Consider the following 24,205-nt stretch of genomic DNA (forward strand, 5'->3'; position numbering starts at 1 on the left):
AAGAAAGGAATAATATTGATAAGCTCCGTCTGGTTGCATTTTTTTTTTTTTTTCACAAATTGATCTTTGAATTTTATAGATTAATTTAGATCCGGGAATAATAACAATCACAATTTGGATGTGAATCCATTTTTTGTGCACCCTTATATTTACTGTATATATATTTATGCATTTTAAATATATATTTTCAAAAATAAAATACAAATATATTTTTTTTAAATCAATTTTTGGAAATTATGAATTGATTTAGAATAGGGATGAATAAGAATTGCATTTCCGATGTGAATCGATTTTTTTGTGCACCCTTATATTTACTGTTGTTATTTAACCCTGTAAAATTGGAGTAATATTTGTAAGCTCATGTTGGTTGCATATAGATATATATATTTAAAAAAATATTGTTTAAAAAAAAAATAGAATTATTATTTTTTTAATAATTTGCTTTTGAAAATGATGAATTGATTTGGAATAGGGTTGAATAAGGATTGCAATTCGGATCCAAACGATTTTTTTTTTTTGTGCATCCCTAAGTTTTACTGTTATTTTTTTCCCCTGCAAAAGGGACTATTATTGATAAGGTCCTTCTGGTTGCATTTCTTTTTTTTTAAATTGATGTTTGACAATTATTAATCAATATAGAATCGCAATTCGAATTTGAATCATTCTTTTTGTGCACTCCAAATATTTACGGTTGTTTTTTTCCCCTGTGAAAATGGAATAATATCGATAAGCTCATTTTGGTTGCATCAATACGGCTTGAAAGCATATTTAAAAAGAATGTATTCTTTTTTTTTTTCATACTTTATAATCAATTTTTGTAAATCATGAATCAAATTAGAATCCGGACGAATAAGAATTGTGGTTCTAAAGTAAAACTATTTTTTTGTGTGCAATCCTGAAAGAATGGAATAATATCGATAAGATCCTTCTGGTTACATTGTTTGTTTGTTTTTTTGTGCACCCCTATTTGCTGACGTGCACGCATGCATTTCCTGTGTCTGCATTGGCCATACCGGGAAATGAGGGGTGGGCCAATGTCCATCCTTGCTCAAGCTAAACACACACGGGCAAGGATGTCAAGATGTGTGGACAGATGAGGTGAAGTGAACATACCCAATCGAAAAACTACGTGTTCCCGAGGTCAAAGGTCAGCCTGCAGAGCCGGCCGGCGCAGTCACCGTGGGAAGCGGTCTCAAGTATTATCAATCAGATGTCGGGGAACACACACACACACACACACACACACACGCGCACACACACACACACACACTCGGACAAACACGCCATTGAGCATTCATCCACTCTAATGAAACGTCTCATTCAACACACACATTCAACAAATAGATACTGTAGCGGCTTACCTTTACGCCTTTTGTGTCAGAAAGTCAGCCTTTTTTAGTGGACAATACACCTATGAAAAATATAAAAGAAGAGTCAAATAAACCAAAAAGTTTTTTTTTTAATACAAAATTAGATGTCCTGGCTGGTTCAATACTATCATACAGCACGAAATTTAATTGGCGTAAGCCAGTCATGTCAGAGCATATTTATCTCATATCAATACTTTAATTAAGTGAAAAACCAAGAAAAAAGAGCAGGTCCAGCGCTCTAAAACGAGAGAAAAAGAAGGCAATCTGTCAGTCGCCTACTTTGTGTCCTCTTCCACTGATGTTTTAGTCAAGATGCATGAACACAAATCACATAAAAAAGCTAAAATACCAATGATTGTCACACATGTACACACTAGCAGGGTATCTGCAGGTTTCAGCAAGTCAAATTTAAGACTTTTTAATACCTTTTTAATGCCACCTTGAATGAAATTTAAGACCGAAAAAATAATAATAAATCTATAAATATAAGAGATGGTTGGGGATCCCGCTGTAAAACAACCTCAATGACAATCAGTCAAGTTTACTTTTTGTATGTTTATTAATAAACAAACTGATAAGCACCACTCTGCCAAACAGCTTATCAAAAATCTTGAGAGATCCAAAAACTTTGACATCCAAAACAAACAAACCAACACCAACGCCAGTAAAAACATAATAACCGAGGTGAGGGTAAAAATAATTACATTTGGTCAATAATAGTGCAAAACAGTATTATAACATCAACAACAAAACACTGAACACACACTCAGTTGAGCTTCAGCTGCCTGTTCTCATTCACGAGTTCTGCCTCTATTTTTTTCAGCTCACTCATTTTTTCTTTGTATCTCTTGAAGAGATACAAAGAAAAAAATGAGTGCGCTGAAATCACTCACTTTTACTCAAAGACGTGCCGTAACTTTTACTCAAAGACATGCCTTGAAAAAAAAAAAAAAAAAAATGGCCCGACAATTTAAGACTATTGAGTACTGAATTTAAGACCATTTTAGGAATTTCTAATAAATGAAATACTTTTTAAGGCCTTAATTTTAGATACATGAATTTAAGACTTTTTAAGGATCCGCGGATACCCTGACTAGGTGTGGTGAGGTTATCTTCTGCATTATACCCATCACCCTCACCCGCTGGGAGGTGAGGGGAGCAATGAGGAGCAACAGTGGCCAAGCCCGGGAATCATTTTTGACGATTTGATTTTTTGATTTTTATTATGGGAGGCTTCACGGTGGCAGAGGGGTTAGTGCGTCTGCCTCACAATTCAAAGGTCCTGCAGTCCTGGGTTCAATCCCTAGCTCGGGATCTTTCTGTGCGGAGTTTGCATGTTCTACTCGTGAATGCGTGAGTTCCCTCCAGGTACTCCGGCTTCCTCCCACCTTCAAAGACAAGCACCTGGGGTTGATTGGCAACATTAAATTGGCCCTAGTGTGTGAATGTGATTGTGAATATCTATCTGTGTTGGCCCTGCGATGAGGTGGCGACTTGTCCAGGGTGTACCCCGCCTTCCGCCCGATTGTAGCTGAGATAGGCGCCAGGGCCCCCCGCGACCCCGAAAGGGAATAAGCGGTAGAAAATGGATGGGATAGATGTATTTTTATTAAGGATCCTCATTAGCTGGTTACCACAACAACCCACTAGTCTAGGGTCCACAAACTCAATACAATTACAAGTAAAAGCATACAAAAACATATAATTATAACTACACAAATACAGAAACAAATAAAAACATCAGTAAGAAAACAAGCAAACAATTTACAGTCGCAGAATAATAATTACCATATAAATATAACGACACAACACAAAACCAAACAAAAATCATCAACAAGCAGACTAATTTAAAGACTCAGATAAAATATTACTTCCCTTTTAAAAACCTGTTTACTTTCGGTGAGAATTCGAGGCAGGTTATTCCAGAGCGATACAGATCTATAAATAAAATAATTCAGCAAAGCATTCTTCCTGGGATGAGGGAGTACAAAATGACCCTCACTAGATGCGAAAATGAGAAAAGCGGGAGTTTTACTACCGGTTACTGGTTTGAACAATATTAGAGTGTTAGCTGACAACCTGTTCTACACTGTTAGCCAGGAAAGAGAAGCATGCATTTGGTTAACATGATTTGAGCCCCAATTCCAACCCTGGATGCTGAGTGCCGAGCAGGGAAGGATACAGGTCCAATTTTTATAGTCTTTGGATGACTCGGCCGGGGTTTGAACTCGAGACTTACCAATCTCAGGGCAGCCACTCTAGCCACTAGGCCACTGAGCAAGTCTTGGAACTGTTTGCTCAACTTCAAGTATTAAAAGTAGAGATGATCGGGCTGCCGAGATTATCGGCCGATAAATGCTTTAAAATGTAATATCGGAAATTATCGATATCGGTTTCAAAGAGTCACATTTATGACTTTTTAAAAACGCCGCTGTACGGAGTGATACACGGAGGTAGGGAGAAGCGCAGAGCGCCAATAAACCTTAAAGTCACATAATATTACGGCTTTTCACACACACAAGTGAATGCAACGCATACTTGGTCAACAGCCATAAAGGTCACACTGAGGGTGGCCGTTTAAACAACTAACATTGTTAAAAATATGCGCCACGCTGTGAACCCACACCAAACAAGAATGACAAACACATTTCGGGAGAACATCCACACCGTAACACAACATAAACACAACAGAACAAATACCCAGAACCCCTTGCAGCACTAACACTTCCGGGACGCTACAATATGCACCCCGCTGCTACCCCCTAGCCCCATCTAAACCTCCTCATGCTCTCTCAGGGAGAGCATGTCCCAAATTCCAAGCTGCTGTTTTGAGGCATGTTAAAAAAAATATGCACTTTGTGACTTCAATAATAAATATGGCAGTGCCATTTTTTTTCTTCATAACTTGAGTTGATTTATTTTGGAAAACCTTGTTACATTGTTTAATGCATCCAGCGGGGCATCACAACAAAATTAAGCATAATAATGTGTAAATTCCACAATTGTATATATCGGTATCGGTTGATATCGGAATCGGTAATAAAGAGTTGGACAATATCGGAATATCGAAAGTCATTATCAGACATGTCTAATTAAAAGACAACGAAATAACATATTCTTGTGACATTACAGCCACGGTGAAACCTTTAGTCTTAGTTGCTCAGTTGCTTAGTCTTTCTACACCCACTCACACTTTCCCGACCGTGCCAGCTGCTCATTTTCCCAGCATTCTTATCACTTCACCAGTCGATGGATCGAAACCCAAATGGAGTGTTGGTCATGACAAACAAAGGCTCGTTTTGGGGGAATCAGGAGTAGGTGGTGAATGTTTCTTACATGGATATATGAGAAATACTTCTGGAGTGAATAAAGCGGAATAAGTTCTGGACAAAAAAAACCACTTCATATTCTAAACTGCTTGCTAGTGTTACCATATCTGAGTTGTTGTGCAGAATTTTTGGGAAATAATTAGAAAAGTACACTTCATTCACTAACAGTGTTACAAAAGAGATCAGTTAGAATGATACATAATGTTGGATATAAAGAACATTATGTAATAAATATTTATTAAATAAAAAATATTGAATTTCAATGATTTGGTGCATTTGGGAAGAGCTAAAATGATACACAAGGTCAACTATAACCTGCTACCCAAGAATGTAAAACCATTTTTTCCTCAACAAAAGAGGAAAAATATAACTTTAGAGTGGAATCTATGTTAAAACATTATTTGCACGTACAACACTTAAAACCTTTAGGATATAACTATGTGAAATTCAATTATGTAATGGATTAATTAAAGAAATCAAAGAATGTACTAATATGATCCAGTTTAAAAGTCTGTTCAAGTGTTTACAAAGTAAAAAGAAGAATTATGATACATCATGAATTCATTGAAAATGAAATAATATTCATCTCGTTAAGCGAATCATAACGGATTCAACTCCTTATGAGAAGAACTGCTGTATTTAGAACGGGGCGTTGGGGGATCCACAATTCTACGGTCCCTTCCAGGGTTTTTTGTTGTTCCCATTGGGTTGAGTTGTTTGTCGTCGTGGCTTTTGCAGCCCTTTGAGATATTTTTGTTTAAGTAAACTTTGATTGACTGATGATTGATAAATGAGTTGTGTTGAATGTTGCATATATACTTTTTTAATATTTTTTTCTACTAAATAAAGTGTCTAGTGCACAATAACCGAACAAAAACAGCTAATAGCTTGATTTTAAATCATTTATGTTTTGCCTTTGAAGCTTTTCTGTATCCAGACTTACTCTTTAAATTTGTAAATGATAACATAAACAGCCAAAATTATTATTCTGTAAAAATAATTTAAAAAAGGAAATATATTGATCTGCAGTAATCAATTTAGCATCCTTAATGAAGAAGGTTTTCACAGCTCATCTGGTAAAAAAGGCAACGGTTCCATAGTTGGGACGTATCCAATAATATTACAAATACATAATAAAATGTTTGTTGTTTAGTACAGATTAATTGGATTGATATTTACTGTAGAATCAATTGCTTCCTTTTATCCTACAACTTGGTTAATGTCATGCAGTAGAAAGGGAATTCATCAGGCCCCATTTATCGCTTTTTACCTGACACATGAGACGTGACAAATTGAGAGGTGGACAACCCACCCCCGTGTTCAATATCTTAAAATGTCTCCTGTGGCAATTCCAACTTTGACCACAGAGTCAGTTACCATATAGAGTAGCGCTTTCCATCTGTTTCAGTAGACTGCATTGCAAAATCACTGCCCCCCCCCCCCCCCCCCCCCTCTTACTCTCACACAAAATCCACCCAGAAATGGGTCCATTTGAATCCCTCCTGTACAGTACGTTCATTTTTGTATGTTTGACGTTTAACGAAAACCACGATACCACTGTGTATGGCAGCGGTATCAAACGTACAGCGAACAGGTTTTATCCGGCCTTCTGTCAGGAAAAGGACTTTGGTGTGATTTGTTTTCCCGTGGTGCAAAGCGACTGGATCGGACATGGCGTGAGGGTAAAAACATGATTTTAATCTTAACTCCAAAACAAAAAGGAACAAACAAAAGGCGCTCTTAGCAGAGGTTCAAAACTTGGCTAAGAAAACAAAAGTACCACAAAGGCAAGACTATGGACATAAAACTAAACTTGCAAACTATGGCATGAAAAAAGAAAACTTACTTGGAACGAGAAAAGAGCATGGAAAAGGGCAGCATGGATCATCAGCATAAATAACTAGGGTGTGTAGAGGGTGATGTCACCAGGCTGACTGCCTGGCAGCTACAGGCTTAAATTGAGGTGACGTGATTAACAACGGGTGCTCGAGTCCAAATGAATCAGGTGCCTGACATGAGGACAGGTGAAAACTAATGGGTTGTCATGGAAACAAAACAGGGAGTGAAAAAACAGGAACTGACAAAAATCCAAAAACCAAACAGAACATAGCCAAACTAAACATGATCACCAAGACATGACACCTGCGAGATGAGTTTGCAGTGTATAAAAATGAGCCAAACATTTTTGAATGAAAGAAACTGCTGTTCTCAATGTGTCCACTAGATGTCACAATAGCAATTATTTGTATCTTTGTAGATGATGCTACATATGTAAAAAAAACAAAAAACATGTTAGTCGAGGAAAATGAGCTAAATTCATAAATAACATCCTGTAAATTGATTATGATATTATTTATTCATCTTGATAGATTGAAAATTAACACCAATTGGTTGATTGATGAATATTATCACGTCATTTTTTCAGAAAACATATAAATAACGACAAATAGAGGTAGATTCTTATTAACCGCAACATGTTAGTGTAAAAAAAAACATTATGATTTGTACATTTTCAGAGTGGGCTTGTTCTATTTTAAAACAAAGAAAAAAATCTGAAGTTGCCGTGATTTTACCAGTCCGGCCCACTTGGGAATAGATTTTTCCCCATGTGGCCCCCCATCTAAAATGAGTTTGACACCCCCGGTGTATGGTAACAACATTTAAAATGGAGACTGGTTGCATAATTGGCAGAAGTTGCATGATTTCTCCATACTAATGGACTTTGATGATCAAAATTAAGGTGAACAAAGAATAATGCTGGAATATTATGGTATGCCATGATAAATAAACATAAATACAACACAAAAATTAAAAGGGTCTTGTATTCCGATTAGAGTCGTAGGTTCAATATGTGCCCGTTAAAAGGTTACCGTAGTTAATTAAATGGCCAAAACTGGTCGTGAACATGCAGGCAAGACATAATTAGGCATTTGCAAACACTTGAAGAACAACAGGCGTTGTTTTCTAGGTGAATTAATGCGCGTTCCAAGGCGAATACGGCGCCCTTTTTAATTTTTTTTTTTTTTTTTGGCTCAAGGCGAACAGATGCCGGAATAGGACAGCACCAAAGGACGAGCAGCCCGACACACTGCAGCATTGAAGTCGTCTTCAAACCTCACCTCCATTGATTTCTGTCCAGAAGAAAGAGAAGCGTCGTGGTTGATTTAGACCAGTTTGAAGCAGATTAGCTCGGGGGGGGGGGGGGGCCCTCCTCATGTGCGGGAAAATAATTAAAGCAAATAGCATGATCTTTGTCCATTCATTAAGCCCCACAGAAGGAGATTCCATTAATCTGTTCATTAGTGAACATCAAAAATGGAACGACTTATTAAAATCGGATCCAGCTGTGCACACTCGTTAAAGCTGGCCGCGTTGTACGCCGATGAACAATGCGCGTGGCATGATACCAGGACCGGGCCGCAAAAAAAGGGGGTAAGGCACTACCACCCCGGCCTGTTTTGACTTAGCACCCCGTGATAATTGCTCCACTCTTGGCAGGAGGCTATGAATAAACATGACGTTGGTCCGAGACTATTTGAATGCTCCAATTCTTATTAATATCAATTTACCCAGAAATGTCTGCTCCGAATCACACTTTTATTTCTTCAATTTCCCCTCCACGTCTTTTCTCATTCTTTCATTCTCAGTCTGGCATTTTTATACCTTTTTTCGACCTTTGGAAAATTCCATTAATCCTAGCCAGGAGTTTGAACAAAACCTATGGGCTAAGAGATTGATCCAAGCATTGATCCCGTTCAGTTGAACGATCATCAAGGTGTTAAATTGGTTTCTTGGAGCACTGTTTTTTAACCACTGTGCCGCGGCACATTAATATTCCGTGAGATACAGTCTGGTGTGCCGTGGGAGATTCTCTAATTTCACCTATTTGGGTTAATAATATTTTTTGCAAACCAGTAATTATAGTCTGCAAATCATACTTGCTAACCTTGAGACCTCCGAATTCGGGAGATGGGGGGGTATTTGGGGCTATTTGTATATTGTAGCGTCCAGGAAGAGTTAGTGCTGCAAGGGATTGTGGGTATTTGTTCTGTTGTGTTTATGTTGTGTTACGGTGCGGATGTTCTCCCGAAATATGTTTGTCATTCTTGTTTGGTGTGGGTTTCACAGTGTGGCTCATATTTGTAACAGTGTTACATTTGTTTATACGGCCACCCTCAGTGTGACCTGTATGGCTGTTGACCATAAATGCCTTGCATTCACTTGTGTGTGTGAAAAGCCGAAGATAGTATGTGATTGGGACGGTGCGCAAAGGCAGTGCCTTTAAGGTTTATTGGCGCTCTGTACTTCTCCTTACGTCCATGTACACAGCGGCGTTTTAAAAAGTCGTTAATTTCACTTTTTGAAACCGATACCGATAATTCTGAAACTGATACCGCTAATTTCCGATATTACATTTTAAAGCATTTATCAGCCGATAATATCAGACATCTCTACTCGTAACCTTAAGCATAACAATTAACCGAGAGCACTGCTTGGAGCACTGTTTTTTAACCACTGTACCGCGGCACATTAATATTCCGTGAGATACAGTCTGGTGTGCCGTGGGAGATTCTCTAATTTCACCTATTTGGGTTAATAATATTTTTTGCAAACCAGTAATTATAGTCTGCAAATCATACTTGCCAACCTTGAGACCTCTGTATTCGGGAGATGGGGGGGTATTTGGGGGTATTTGTATATTGTACCGTCCAGGAAGAGTTAGTGCTGCAAGGGATTGTGGGTATTTGTTCTGTTGTGTTTATGTTGTGTTACGGTGCGGATGTTCTCCCGAAATGTGTTTGTCATTCTTGTTTGGTGTGGGTTTCACAGTGCGGCGCATATTTGTAACAGTGTTACATTTGTTTTTATGGTCACCCTCAGTGTGACCTGTATGGTTGTTGACCATAAATGCCTTGCATTCACTTGTGTATGTGTGGCAAGCCGAAGATATTATGTGATTGGGCTGGTGCGCAAAAGCAGTGCATTTAAGGTTTATTGGCGCTCTTTACTTCTCCCTACGTCCATGTACACAGCGGCGTTTTAAAAGGTCATGAATTTCACTTTTTGAAACAGATACCGATAATTTTGAAACTGATACCGATAATTTCCGATATTACATTTTAAAGCATTTATCAGCCGATAATATCAGACATCTCTACTCGTAACCTTAAGCATAACAATTAACCGAGGGTCAGGTCCTATCCCGAAAAACCCGCATGCTGTGGCACTACTGCAGTTCCACAGTTATTTCCTTCCTCATTACTGGCACTGGAGTGGGAATTCAACCCTTATGCTGAGTAGGAATCTTGATAGCAAGGCAGTGATTGCCAGTGTTCCATTTATGGCTGCAAAAGTCAGATACATACTATCTAAATTTTCCACCATCTTGAGATAAGTGTTCAACAACGAAGTAAGTGCTATAGGTTTTACGGGAGGAGTCAAACAAAATTGCTATTTGAACTTTGTGGTGTTATGTTCTGATTAAACCAAAGCACTAAGAGTTGTAATCAGTGCTTGGCAATCAGCCAGTCGTTTACTGACTGACTTGGCCACATCTTCTGCACAGAGATAGTGTGTGCGACTGGCCGGTACAGAAACAACAAAACAAAAGCGAGTGAGTATGTCAGAGAGTTCATATTATCAGCGGGTGCAGGCGGGAGATCTCGTAAGATCAGGCGCCATGAATGTTACTCGTTTGACAGAGCCAAAGGAAGAGCCTGTCAAGGAAACGGTTTGTGTCAGTGGTAACTTGTAAAGGTCAGCAAACTGAACCCCAACCCCTGGGCCGCCCTCGTGCCTGGCTGTCTGTCACCGGCCTCCCTTCTGCAGACGGGTTGTCCCCCCTGTCGTCTGTGCCGCTATCACCCCTCTTCCATACCCCCGTTTGATGACCCGGGCTTTTCTTGTCAAAGAGGCTCTTTCAGGCAGGCAGATCCAGGACAGCCCTTTGATGCAGGACCCCAACACTTGCTCGCAGCGTTGACATGCAGTGGCGTTGGCGGTTTTGGCTTTTGAAGAGCGTGGACCTTGCATGTGCTCGTCCCTTTATACACAATTGCACTATAGCTTCCAGGGTCTTCAGATTTGGGGGGAACCGAGAGAGGAGGATCGAAGGGCGGCTCAAAGGAACCCCTCCTTTTGAAGGTCCTCTTATTGATTTAATGAAGGCTTTTGAATTTTGCTTTGGCTCAAGATGCCTTCAACAAGGAACTACAAAACTGCCTGAGAAAGCCAGTTAGGAATAGTGATCGAAAAGGTCAAACTTGACAAGCGACAATAAAACAATGGGCGACAGGCAGGACTCTTTCAGACTGTTTCATTCAGTACTACTCTTTTTTTATATTTATTTTCATTTTATACTGATTTTCTTCTTTCATGTATCCGATCTGGAGCCTACCCCAGCACTGATCTCGAATCAATCACAGGGCAGACTCAGCGATAGACAATAGAGCTTGGGCTATCAATTATTTTAGTAATCTATCGATAAGTTTGTTCGATCAATGGACTAATCGGACAAACACACTGTATAGCCTTAATGCGCATTCTAAGAAAAATAACCTTAATTTGTTCATTGTCAACATTAAAATTTCACTTTTAAAAAGTGTGCATTTATAGGCAGAGGCCAACGACACATTTTTGCGGACGATTTATTTCCTCAGAAATTATTGCGGATTTAATTTGGGAGCCCAAATTAGGCACTAAAGTTAACATAATGTGTAATTATAATAACGCAAATACCCCTTTAAAACACAATAAACATTTATTTCTCATTGGTAGGTCGACTTTTGTAATTGGAAGGTAAATAAATGACTGTTAAATATCCTAAAAAAGTACACAAAAATAAAAAGGACTATAAATCTCAGTTAGCTAAAATTACATACAAATATTGAATATCTTGAAATGCACTTTTTTTGTCTGATGGTTTTGTTTTGTTCTTTTTTTAATGGTGTCGTCACTTTCTAACTATTTCGGCATACTGGCTTGTTCATCCCCATTGATGGGGTCAGAGATAAAGAAATTAAACACACACAGACATGGCAATTTAGCAATTTAGCAATCAATTCATCTATCAAACAATCGAACGATAAATGTCTTTGCCGGCAAAGATATTTATCGTTCGATTAATTGATTTATCGGCCCAGGCCTATGAGTTTTTAAAATACCTTTGTCATTGTCATTAAACTCTTCGCCGCTACACAGATCACAGCACCCACACACCACAGTTCTCAGTTTGTATTGTTTGCACTCACTAAACAATTAATCAAAGAAACAAAATAGAAATCAAACCTTTTTTCTAATTGAATCCATCGATATCAACCGAATTCCGTTGGTACTACCCGGAGTCGATAAACAATAAATCTAAGAGTGATATATTTTGATACCATTTGTTGCACGTCTGATTGCAGACTTAAAACACTTTGCGGGCGAAGAAGCACTCAGAACTAATACTGCAATTTTCCATGCCAAAGAAGCAAGTATGCCTGATAGAAACCACTTAATCTTACAGTACATTAAAATCGCGAGCTCGATGCTAATTCACATTGAATTTGCCATGGACATGCTACTGATTAGCATAGCCATTTGATATAATGATTTCATCACCTCCAAATCTGGTAATGAAAATCCCAACTAAGATGTGCGTTACAATCAAACTGCTTGTGTGTAATTAGTACAATACTTACAGTATAAAACCCTTCTAGGGTGCAACAAAAAACAAAAGATTCAACTTAATGGCAAAGACTCCTTTCTGACTAGGCAACAGAGCCCAGCGAGATAGTTTGGACAACTTGGTTTCGAAGTTATTACCAAACATGGCGCCTTGCAGTCACATGAGGGGCTTTTGACCAATCAGGGAGAGTCTGGCCAGACAACTGCTTGAATTATTTGTCAAGAATCCCTGACATGACTACAGGGGTCCATGTTTTGAATTGGGACCAATTTTGAAACCGAGTTGTCAATACTCTATAGACTGCTCTGTTGTAGCAGTTGTGGGGCGGTATAGCTTGGTTGGTAGAGTAGCCGTGGCAGCGACTTGAGGGTGCCAGGTTCAATCCCCGCTTCCGCCATCTTAGTCACTGCCGCTGTGTCCTTGGGCGAGACACTTTACCAACCTGCTCCCAGTGCCACCCACACTGGTTTATATGTAACCTAGATATTGGGTTTCATTATATAAAATCGCATTGAGTCACTAGAGAAAAGCGCTATATAAATACAATTAACTTCACTACTGCTATTTAACATATTGGATTTGCAACTGCATGCAAGTTCTACCACATAAAATAATACTTGCAAATAAGACTCAGAAGTGTAAAAAAATCAAAAACTGGACAGTACAGTTTTTATCAAGTCACTGGTAAACGTCAAATTAATATATTTGATTGCATTCAAAATGGCGCTGCTATAGTGGCTGCTGTTGGCAGGAGCTCTGTGCTCTTGTGTCATCTTTTTGTGTTTCCCTCTTGTTTTCATGAGTTATTATATATATATATATTTTTTGCCTTTTGGTCCGGGACCCTCTGGGACTGTGTGACAAGGGGTGGCACTTTCGTGACCTCTGTGGTGCTTTTTTGTGGACTTCTGGAACTGCCTCCCGGGAGCCTTTTGGCCATGGAGACCAGCTGCTGGGTCTCTGCTACACCAGAGTCGGTTTGGAGGGACTGGAAGAGATGCGGATGAGGGGACAGGGCTGCGGAGCTAGCACTGAGCGCTGGGACGGAGAGGCTTCGCGGTGTCTTGGCTGGGTGAGCAGGTGTCGGACACCTCAGTCACCTTGGACGTATCCTCGCTCATCCATGCGGACTGGACACTGGCCGAGAGAGGAGTCGGCTGTCTTGGTTGCTTTGTTGGGTCTGCTCCTGTCTCTGGCCATGCTCCCTCCACCCCAGCAGATGATGGCGTGGAACACCGCAGAGGCCACCACAGTGGATATGTTTCTTTTACTTTTTATTCATAGCTGTATGTAGAAGTGTCTGGTTGTATCTACTGCTTTAATGTCTTTAATGTCCTCTGTGTTCTTTGATGTTTGATGTTTCCCTCTTACACACATGTAAGAGGGATGTGTACTATGGCTATGAGTGTTTTTTTTTCCCCCCTTGGCCTCAGTCTGCACTCAGGCTAAGACCGATTTTTTTCACCCATACCCCCTTGTTTACCTGTATCTCATCTTTTTTGTAAGGGGCGCTGGAAGCCGGCAGACCCGTCAGCGATCCTGTTCTGTCTCCCTGTAATGTTTGTCTGATCTTAAACGGGATTGTGCTGAAAATTTTTATTTTCCTGAAGGAACTCTCCTGACGGAATAAATAAATTACTATCTAATCTAATCTAATCATTAACATTTATTAATACACAATCAAAATAAGACGTACCGGGAATTAGTACTGAATCAGTTGATATGGGAAAGGTACCCATCCCTACCTAAAAATAGTCTTTGGTTATGCAAAACCAATTACCTGTATACACTTTTGAACTGGAAACAGCAGTGCCAAATGTGTGTTCCATGGTGCAAATACATAACAGCCACGTAAAACTCTTAAAAATTGGCAAAAAGGTGACCAGCATAACCAGAACCTTACTCAGGTGTCTTGGAACCGTTTGCTATCTGGTTCTACCGAGTATTATCTGCGGCAGACCTCTTGTTATGTCTTCTTGTTAGACAAACACGCCATGTTGGACACCACTCCCGAGTCATAACAACCCCAATCACCAGTAGACTCCAGAATCTGGCAGCCCTGCAGTGATGTTATTCCTTTTTAGGCGTAATAAAGTGCTGGCAGCGACATTACGATTACAACCCGACGTCAGCGCGGAGTTCAACAAATAGATCTCTGGCCGCGGACTTACGAGAAGACATTCCTTCCCATGGTGCCCACGCTCGCACCTGCTCGCGTACCCTGGCTTTAACATCGATCGGCATTCCTCGCCCCACGCTGTTGCTGATACTGGTGATGAACTTGGAGTTCTCACACGGTACTAACCCTCAACACCAAAAGGACCACAGTGTATTCAGGAGGACATATTATTTCTAGTGACACAACACAATGGACAATGTTTGGTGATACAAAATAAAGGTATTTTCCTCATTCCTTTCATCCTAATGTGGTCTTTTTTTTTTTTTTCTGTATGAGTCTTCCCATGTGGACTAATGATTAACTTGACCAAGCATGGGAAGAGGCTGTCTGTTACAATGGAAGAGGTTGTTTTGGTATGACCTGACCTGCTTCCAAAGCTCACCTGGCAGGTCCATGGGAGCCAACGGCTGCAATTCAGCAGGCTGTGGGATCACTCAGAAACTATTGGCGATGGGCAAACAGAGAAACCTATTTTTAAACAGGCAGGCAGTAAAGTACTGACCGAATGAGGAACGATTCACATGAGAACGCTTTGGAGTGCATGCGTTTCAGTTTTGTTCCGAGACTGAAAAAACAATATGTGGTGTGAGAGTAAATCAATAGCCATAGAACTGTGAACACATCAACTCAGCTGTTTAGGATTGATGCTTCATGTTCTGAAGCTCATCCCTGAAGTACGAACCTTGTTACCACCAGCAACTTAGGGGTTTTTGCTTTGTTTCCAAACAGGTCGATGACCAGATGAAACTTCTACAGAACTGCTGGAGTGAGCTCCTCATTCTCGACCATGTCTTTAGGCAGGTGGTACATGCCAAAGAGGGCTCCATTTTATTGGTCACTGGCCAACAGGTAAGAAATCCAAACGCCCCGATTAGTTGATCTTGACTCAAAGAGATTCTGCTTTTAGATCAAATACACCGTATTTCCTCGAATTGCCGCAGGGCATATAGTATGCGCCTGCTTCGCAAAATAATTATCGCAAAATAATTATCGCATGCTTAGTATTACCGCCTGGTCAAACTTGTGACGTCACGAGTGACACTTCCCCTGTCATCATTTTCAAAATGGAGGAGGCTGATTTCAACACCGGTAATTTGAAATCGCATAAAGGGAAGAAGATTAAGAGCTATTCAGTAGGATTTAAGGTCCTAGCTTACATCACACTCAAATTTTTACGGCATGCCTTTGGTAAGTGCCGGAGCGAGAAGAGGTTTTAAAATAATTAGCGCATGCTTACTTTTACCGCATGCCTTTGATAAGCGCAGGAGTGAGAAGAGGTTAATTCAATTAAATGAATTAGCGCCCCGGCGGCAATTCAAGGAAATACAGTAATTATTACGTGAGATCAGTGATGTGTGGTGAAGCATAGATACTTTTGGAGTTGTTTTACTTCTTTTTTTTTTTTTACTTAAAAGGGACGATTATCACAACTTCAAAATGGTTAAAAACAATAAAAATCAGTTCCCAGTGGCGTGTTGTATTTTTTGAAGTTTTTTTCAAAATTTTACCGGTCTCTGCCAAGACACTGTTCATTTTCCTGTGACGTCATACAGTGCTGCCAATGTAAACAAACAATGGCGAATACCACAGCAAGATATAGCGACATTAGCTCGGATTCAGACTCGGATTTCGGGGGCTTAAGCGATTCAACAGATTACGCATGTATTGAAACGGATGGTTGGAGTATGAAAGTATTGAAGAAGAAACTGAAGCTATTGAGCGAATAGCTATTGACGTTATTCATAGCCATAGCATGACCGAATAGCTGCGTTAGCATTGCCGGTAAAATGTGCGGACCAAACGATCAAGACTTTTGCATCTTGTGACACTGGAGCAACTTAAATCCGTCGATTGGTAAGTGTTTGTTTCGCATTAAATTTGTCTGGAAGGAAACGTAATATAGTTTCAAATGTACATACAGTTAGCCTAAATAGCATGTTAGCATCGATTAGCTGGCAGTGACGCCGCGACCAAATATGTCTGATTAGCACATAAGTCAACAACGTCAACAAAACTCACCTTTGTGATTTCGTTGACTTTATCGTTGCAAATGAATCTGCAGGTTATCCATACATCTCTGTGCCATGTCTTCCTTAGCACCGCCGGTAAATAGCATGTTAGCATCGATTAGCGGACAAACTGTGGAGACATAAGTGGGAGTATGGATATATTTTGGCTAAAGAACAGGCAATAAACGTGAAACTTTTTACCCTGAAGCGGCGTTTTAAACATGGCTAGCTAGCAAGCGGCTAATGTCAATACACAGTCAGCAGTGTTTTAGCTACTTGTGAATAACTAATCCTCACCTTTGTGACAACTAATAAAGTACGTTACATACGAGTACGGCTACAAGAATGTCTAAACATGCTTCACTACACACCGTAGGAGGATACAATAGCTAACTGCTAACACCAAGCAAGCACTCCTGAATTTTTTGGTAAAAACATAAGTGGATTTATACGAAACAAAGTAACGGTTGTAACGATACAAAGTACAAGAGCTGTTTATCGATATTTTGTCTTATCTCAAAAATTGTTGTCACTTTTCATTGTTTAGAAACTCAGGAAATATTTCTCTGGACATAAAGGAAAACTTTAAATATGACCAATGTATGATCCTGTATCTACTTGGTATTGGATTGGTGCCAGAATTGGTAGTATCACCCATAATGTATGTATGTAAAGCATTAAACAACAGACTAATTAGTGATTATTACATTTTAACAGAAGTGTAGATAGAACTGTTAAAGAAAAAAATAAGCAGTAATTAACAGTAAATTAACAAGTAGAAAATAATAAATGTTCTATGGCTTGTCCCTAATAATTTTGACAAAATAACAGAATACGAAATGATAATGTTACTGCATATGTTAGCAGACAAATTAAGAGCCTTTGTTTGCTATTTTACTACTAAAATATAAGTTGTCCAGTGTGTCCACTATCTAATACAAAACTGTTCTTTGATTGCAATAGGAAACATATTTTTAATATGTCATAAGATTTTTTGCTAAAATAAATCCATTAATGATATTTTGTTTGGGGTTCCCTTTGTTTTGAAAATTATTGAATTACATTTTGGTACCTTGTATCTGGACAACCCTAGGTCTGACCATGGTAAACACATTTCCACAGAATAGCATTATTATTATTATTGAATCAAATATTTCCATATTTAGAGTATAAATAACTTTTAAAAACATATTTCAACAAAAGAAAAGCCATTTAAACATGAAATAAGACACATATTTTAGAAATTAAAAGAGATTAAATATAGCTCGGTTGGTAGAGTGGCCGTGCCAGCAACTTGAGGGTTCCAGGTTCGATCCCCCCTTCCGCCATTCTAGTCACTGCCGTTGTGTCCTTGGGCAAGACACTTTACCCACCCGCTCCCAGTGCCAGCCACACTGGTTTAAATGTAACTTAGATATTGGGTTTCACTATGTAAAGCGCTTTGAGTCACTAGAGAAAAGCGCTATATAAAATATATTCCACAAATATAGTCGTCTCTACACACGTTTCACCCAATATACAGTCGGGTAAGGGTTTCATACGCCCCATTTAATCAATCCATCAATCAATGTTTATTTATATATCCCTAAATCACAAATGTCTTAAAGGACTGTACAAACCACTACGACTGCGACATCTTCGAAAGAACCCACATAAGGGCAAGGAAAACTCACACCCAGTGGGACGCCAGTGAAAATGATGACTATGAGAACCTTGGAGAGGACCTCAAATGTGGGCAACCCCTCCCCCTCTAGGGGACCGAAAGCAATGGATGTCGAGCGGGTCTAACATGATACTGTGAAAGTTCAATCCATAGTGGATCCAACACAGCCGCGAGAGTTCAGTTCAAAGCGGATCCAAGACAGCAGCGAGAAACCATCCCAAGCGGAGTCGGATCAGCATGGTACAGATGTCCCCAACCGATACACAGGCGAGCAGTCAATACTGGGTCCCGACGAGTGGTCCATCCTGGGTCCCGACTCTGGACAGCCAGTACTTCATCCATGGTCATCGGACCAGACCCCCTCCACAAGGGAGGAGGAGACAGAGGAGAAAAAGAAAAGAAGCGGCAGATCAACTCGTCTAAAAAGGAGGTCTATTTAAAGGCTAGAGTATACAAATAAGTTTTAAGGTGAGACTTAAATGCTTCTATTGAGGTGGCATCTCGAACTGTTACCGGGAGGGCATTCCAGAGTACTGGAGCCCGAACAGAAAACGCTCTATAGCCCGCAGACTTTTTTTGGGCTTTGGGAATCACTGATAAGCCGGAGTCTTTTGAACGCAGATTTCTTGCCGGGACATATGGTACAATACAATCGGCAAGATAGGATGGAGCTAGACCGTGTAGTGTTTTATACGTAAGTAGTAAAACCTTAAAGTCACATCTTAAGTGCACAGGAAGCCAGTGCAGGTGAGCCAGTACAGGCGTAATGTGATCAAACTTTCTTGTTCTTGTCAAAAGTCTAGCAGCCGCATTTTGTACCAACTGTAATCTTTTAATGCTAGACATGGGGAGACCCGAAAATAATACGTTACAGTAATCGAGACGAGACGTAACAAACGCATGGATAATGATCTCAGCGTCGTTAGTGGACAAAATGGAGCGAATTTTAGCGATATTACGGAGATGAAAGAAGGCCGGTTTAGTAACGCTTTTAATGTGTGACTCAAAGGAGAGAGTTGGGTCGAAAATAATACCCAGATTTTTTACCGAGTCACCTTGTTTAATTATTTGGTTGTCAAATGTTAAAGTTGTATTAATAAATAGAGGTCGGAGTCTAGCAGGACTGATAATCAGCATTTCCGTTTTTTTGGCGTTAAGTTGCAAAAAATTAGCGGACATCCATTGTTTAATTTCATTAAGACACGCCTCCAGTTGACTACAGTCCGGTGTGTTGGTCAGCTTTAGGGGCATGTAGAGTTGGGTGTCATCAGCATAACAGTGAAAGCTAACACCGTATTTGCGTATTTATGGGTAAAGGAAAATAATTGAAAAGCAATTGACGTTTGGAATTGCCACAAAACGCATTTTAACATATTCAACACTCTAATGTTGTCTGGGTGCTAAACTGGATAGTTTGTCACGTTTCATGTGTCAGGTAAACTGCGACAAATAGGGTTATATGAACCACCTTGCTACGGTAGTAGCCTTGAATGTTTTCTCCTGTGGATTACAGAACTAACCAATAGCCCGGAGTATCCTCCTACTATCGGCATCACCCGCCCACTAAAACATTACGTTGAAAATACTTCATTACACCCGGGTCAATCCTCTAAATTAGAACTGGGCTTTGTTAAAAAAAAGTGCCAAATGATTGTCACACACACACTAGGTGTGGCGAAATGAAATTATTCTCTGCATTTGACCCATCACCCTTGATCACCCCCTGGGAGGTGAGGGGAGCAGTGAGCAGCATGCCCGGGAATAATTTTTGGTGATTTAACCCCCAATTCCAAACCCTTAATGCCGAGTGCCAAGCAGGGAGGTAACGGGTCCCATTTTTATAGTCTTTGGTATGACTCGGCTGGGGTTTGAACTCACAACCTACTGAGCTCTAGTGCCACACATTGGCATTATGTGCCCTGTCATTCCACACAAATAAATCACTGTTATGCATACATCACATAAATAATACAATAATATAACATTTAGTTTAGGCCAAAAATATGTAGGATATTATTAGTTTTTTCAAATAAATCAGCGATGTGGTGAAGTCGCAATAATTGAAGCGCAATTTGGCGATCAGAAGTCAAGCTGGCTGCAAAGGTGACGACGAGGGGAAGAGAGTCTTAAGAGATGGCAGCAGTATAGAGGAGAATGAGAGGCTGATAGGGACTTTGCATACTTTGGTGAATGGACACCTGCTGTTGGAGAAGGCAAGTGCATGTGTGTGCGTGTACATAAATGAATCATGAATGCATGAAGATTTGAACCGGTTCATTATCTCTTATTATCCTCTGCTTGGCCAGGAGTGACAGCGTATCACCGGGGACATTTGCAATACGGTTGTAGAATCACCCAAAGCAACCTGCACACAGACAATTTGTAACAATGCACTATATTTATAATAATTTTGCTAATGATGTAGGTTGTTGTTCATTTCTGGGGGCACATTGACTCCATAAAGCAAACTATAAAGGTTTCAAAGTTACTTGCTTATCTATTTCAATTGCAATTTTATAAGTTTCCATCCATTCGTCTTTTCCGCTTATCCGGGGTTGGGTCGCGGGGGCAGCAGCCTAAGCAGGGAAGCCCAGACTTCCCTCTCCCCAGCCACTTCATCCAAGGACTTCCCAATGTGTCCTGGGTCTTCCCCGTGGCCTCCTACCGGTCGTACGTGACCGAAACACCTCGGGCACGTCGGGTGGCATCCTGACCAGATACCCGAAACACCTCATCTGGCTCTTCTCGATGTGGAGGAACAGCAGCTTTACTTTGAGTTCCTCCCAGATGGCAGAGCTTCTCACCCTATCTCTAAGGGAGAGCCCCACCACCCGGCGGAGGAAACTTATTTCAGTCGCTTCTGTCATAACCCAAAGCTCATGACCATTGGTGAGGATGGGAACATAGATCGACCGGTAAATTGAGAGAGTTTTTGCCTTCCGGCTTAGCTCCTTCTTCACCACAACGGATCAATACAGCGCCGCACCGATCCGCCTGTCGATCTCACGATACACTCTCCCCTCACTCGTGAATAAGACTCCGGGGTACTTGAACTCCTCCACTTGGGGCAAGATCTCCTCCCCAACCAAAAGATGGCACCCCACCCTTTTCCGGGCGGGAACCATGGACTCGGACTTGGAGGAAATTATTTATTTAAGATATAAATCAGGGTTTGACAAAACCAAACTAACTAGCATAGGAGCTAGAAAAAGAAAATGGGTTTAGCTTGGAAGCTAGCAGAAGCAGAACGGGGAACAAAAGTCGTCACTTGTTGTACAAAGGGAGAAGGCAGGCTAAATAATGACAGTAATCACAAAACAGGTGCACGTCAGGAGCACGCAGCGGGTGAAAATAATAAGTAACCATGGAAACCAACTGAGAGGTGCACAAAACAGGAACCGAAGGAGTCCAAAACCAACAGAAAACACAAAAACACTCAAAAATCTAAATCCTCCCCAACCGGGCGAGAAGCATGGACTCGGACTTGGAGGAAATTATGTATTTAAAATATAAATCAGGCTTTGACAAAACCAAACGAACTAGCATGGGAGCTAGAAAAACAAAATGGGCTTAGCATGGAAGCTAGCATAAGCAGAACCGGGAACAAAAGTCGTCACTTTTTGTACAAAGGGAGAAGGCAGGCTAAATAATGACAGTAATCACAAAACAGGTGCACATCAGGAGCAAGCGGCGGGTGAAAATATTAAGTAACCATGGAAACCAACTGAGAGGTACACAAAACAGGAACCAAAGGAGTCCAAAACCAACAGAAAACACAAAAAGACTCAAAAATCTAAATCCTCCCCAACCCGGAGATGGCACTCCACCCTTTTCCGGGCGAGAACCATGGACTCGGACTTGGAGGAAATGATTTATTTAAAATATAAATCAGGCTTTGACAAAACCAAACGAACTAGCATGGGAGCTAGAAAAACAAAATGGGCTTAGCATGGAAGCTACCATAAGCAGAACCGGGAACAAAAGTCGTCACTTGTTGTACAAAGGGTGAAGGCAGGCTAAATAATGACAGTAATCACAAAACAGGTGCACATCAGGAGCAAGCGGCGGGTGAAAATATTAAGTAACCATGGAAACCAACTGAGAGGTGCACAAAACAGGAACCGAAGGAGTCCAAAACCAACAGAAAACACAAAAACACTCAAAAATCTAAATCTGCCCCAACCCGGAGATGGCACTCCACCCTTTTCCGGGCGAGAAGCATGGACTCGGACTTGGAGGAAATGATTTATTTAAAATACAAATCAGGCTTTGACAAAACCAAACGAACTAGCATGGGAGCTAGAAAAACAAAATGGGCTTCGCATGGAAGCTAGCATAAGCAGAACCGGGAACAAAATTTGTCACTTGTTGTATACAAAGACAAATTAGGAAGCAAGAAAGACTGAAGGGAGAAGGCAGGCTAAATAATGACAGTAATCACAAAACAGGTGCACGTCAGGAAAGCGGTGGGTGAAAATAATGAGTAACCATGGAAACCAACTGAGAGGTGCACAAAACAGGAACCGAAGGAGTCCAAAACCAACAGAAAACACAAAAAGACTCAAAAATCTAAATCATGATATGATCCGGGCAGCGGATCATAACACACTGAATATTGCATTGTTGCATTTCTTCTCACAGTTTATGAACTTACATTTATATTTTGTTGAAGTATTATTCAATAAATATATTTATAAAGGTTGCGATGAGGTGACGACTTGTCCAGGGTTTACACCGCCTTCCGCCCGATTGTAGCTGAGGTAGGCACCAGCGCCCACCACAAACCCAAAGGGGATAAGCGGTAAAAAATGGATGGATGGATATTAATAAAGGATTTTTGAATTGTTGCTATTTTTAGAATATTTAAAAAAAAATCTCACGTACACCTAGGCATACCTTCAAGTAACCCCATTTGAGAACCACTGGATCAGTGGTTCTTAACCTGGGTTCGATCGAACCTTAGGGGTTCGGTGAGTCGGCCTCAGGGGTTCGGTGGAGGTCGAAACACGCCCGACTCATCGTGTAAATAAAAACTTCTCCCTATCGGCCTATTACGGATACGGCAACAGCAGAAGTCAGACTGATTTGCAGGTGTGTAATTTGTTGTGAGTTTATCCACTGTGCTGCTTTTGTTGTTTGAAGAAGGTGATTTTCATGCACGGTTCAATTTGTGCACCAGTAAAAAAAAAACATGGTAACACTTAAGTATGGGGAACATATTCAGCGTTAATTAGTTTCTTATTATCATGAAAATTAGTAACATATTGGCTATTAACTAGTCATTATTAAGTACTTGTTAATGCCTTATTCGGCATGGCCTTATTATAACCCCAATCCTAACCAAATAACTCTGAATAAGTCTTTATTACTTAGAATATGTTCCCCTAGTGTCCAAATAACTCTAAATTTGACATGGTCTATGGTCCGGGTTATGGTTTTGTTAGTTTTTGGACTCATTTAGTTCCTGTTTGCGCTCCCTTGTTTTGTTTGGTTACCATACCGACTTATGATCATTCTGTCATGACGGAGGGGTCGCAGCTTACTGCAAGGTTTGTTCTCCCGGGATGCAAACGGACTATTCCAGACAAGGCTTGCAGGTAGGAACATATTTATTAACTGGATAAATCTTGGCAGAGCATGAGATAAACAAACATAAACTATGGTGTGGAACAAACACAAAACTGTGGCATGAAGCTAACAAACAGAAACTACTGTCACGATCCACTAAATGGATCGTTTGTTGTTTGTTTTTGTGTATGTTTTGATCACGTTTTGGACTCTGCCGATCCCAGTATTTGAGCACTTCCTTTTTTGTATTCGTCACCATAGCAACTTCATTTGTTCCACCTGCACTGACGCCCAGCGCACACCTGTTTTTGATTACCGTTTCTGTATTTATACCTGCCTCCTCCCTTTTTTCTGCCTGAGTTCTTCACTTGCTTTATGCAACATGCACGTTCAATTATCTGGTCCTGTTTTTGGCTTG

The 24,205-nt window shown here is 40.4% G+C and overlaps 1 protein-coding gene across 1 annotated transcript in view; it reads left to right on the top strand.

The window, feature by feature from the left end:
• Nucleotides 1-24,205, top strand: part of nr5a2 (nuclear receptor subfamily 5, group A, member 2) — a 182,191-nt gene that overhangs the window by 89,968 nt on the left and 68,018 nt on the right. Inside the window, exon 5 of the mRNA XM_061883318.1 lies at nucleotides 15,277-15,396. Coding sequence (XP_061739302.1) covers nucleotides 15,277-15,396 — 120 coding nt within the window. The remainder of the gene's footprint in view (nucleotides 1-15,276; nucleotides 15,397-24,205) is intronic.

The sequence above is a fragment of the Nerophis ophidion genome, linkage group LG22 (genome assembly GCF_033978795.1).
Source record: "Nerophis ophidion isolate RoL-2023_Sa linkage group LG22, RoL_Noph_v1.0, whole genome shotgun sequence".
NCBI lineage: Eukaryota > Metazoa > Chordata > Actinopteri > Syngnathiformes > Syngnathidae > Nerophis > Nerophis ophidion.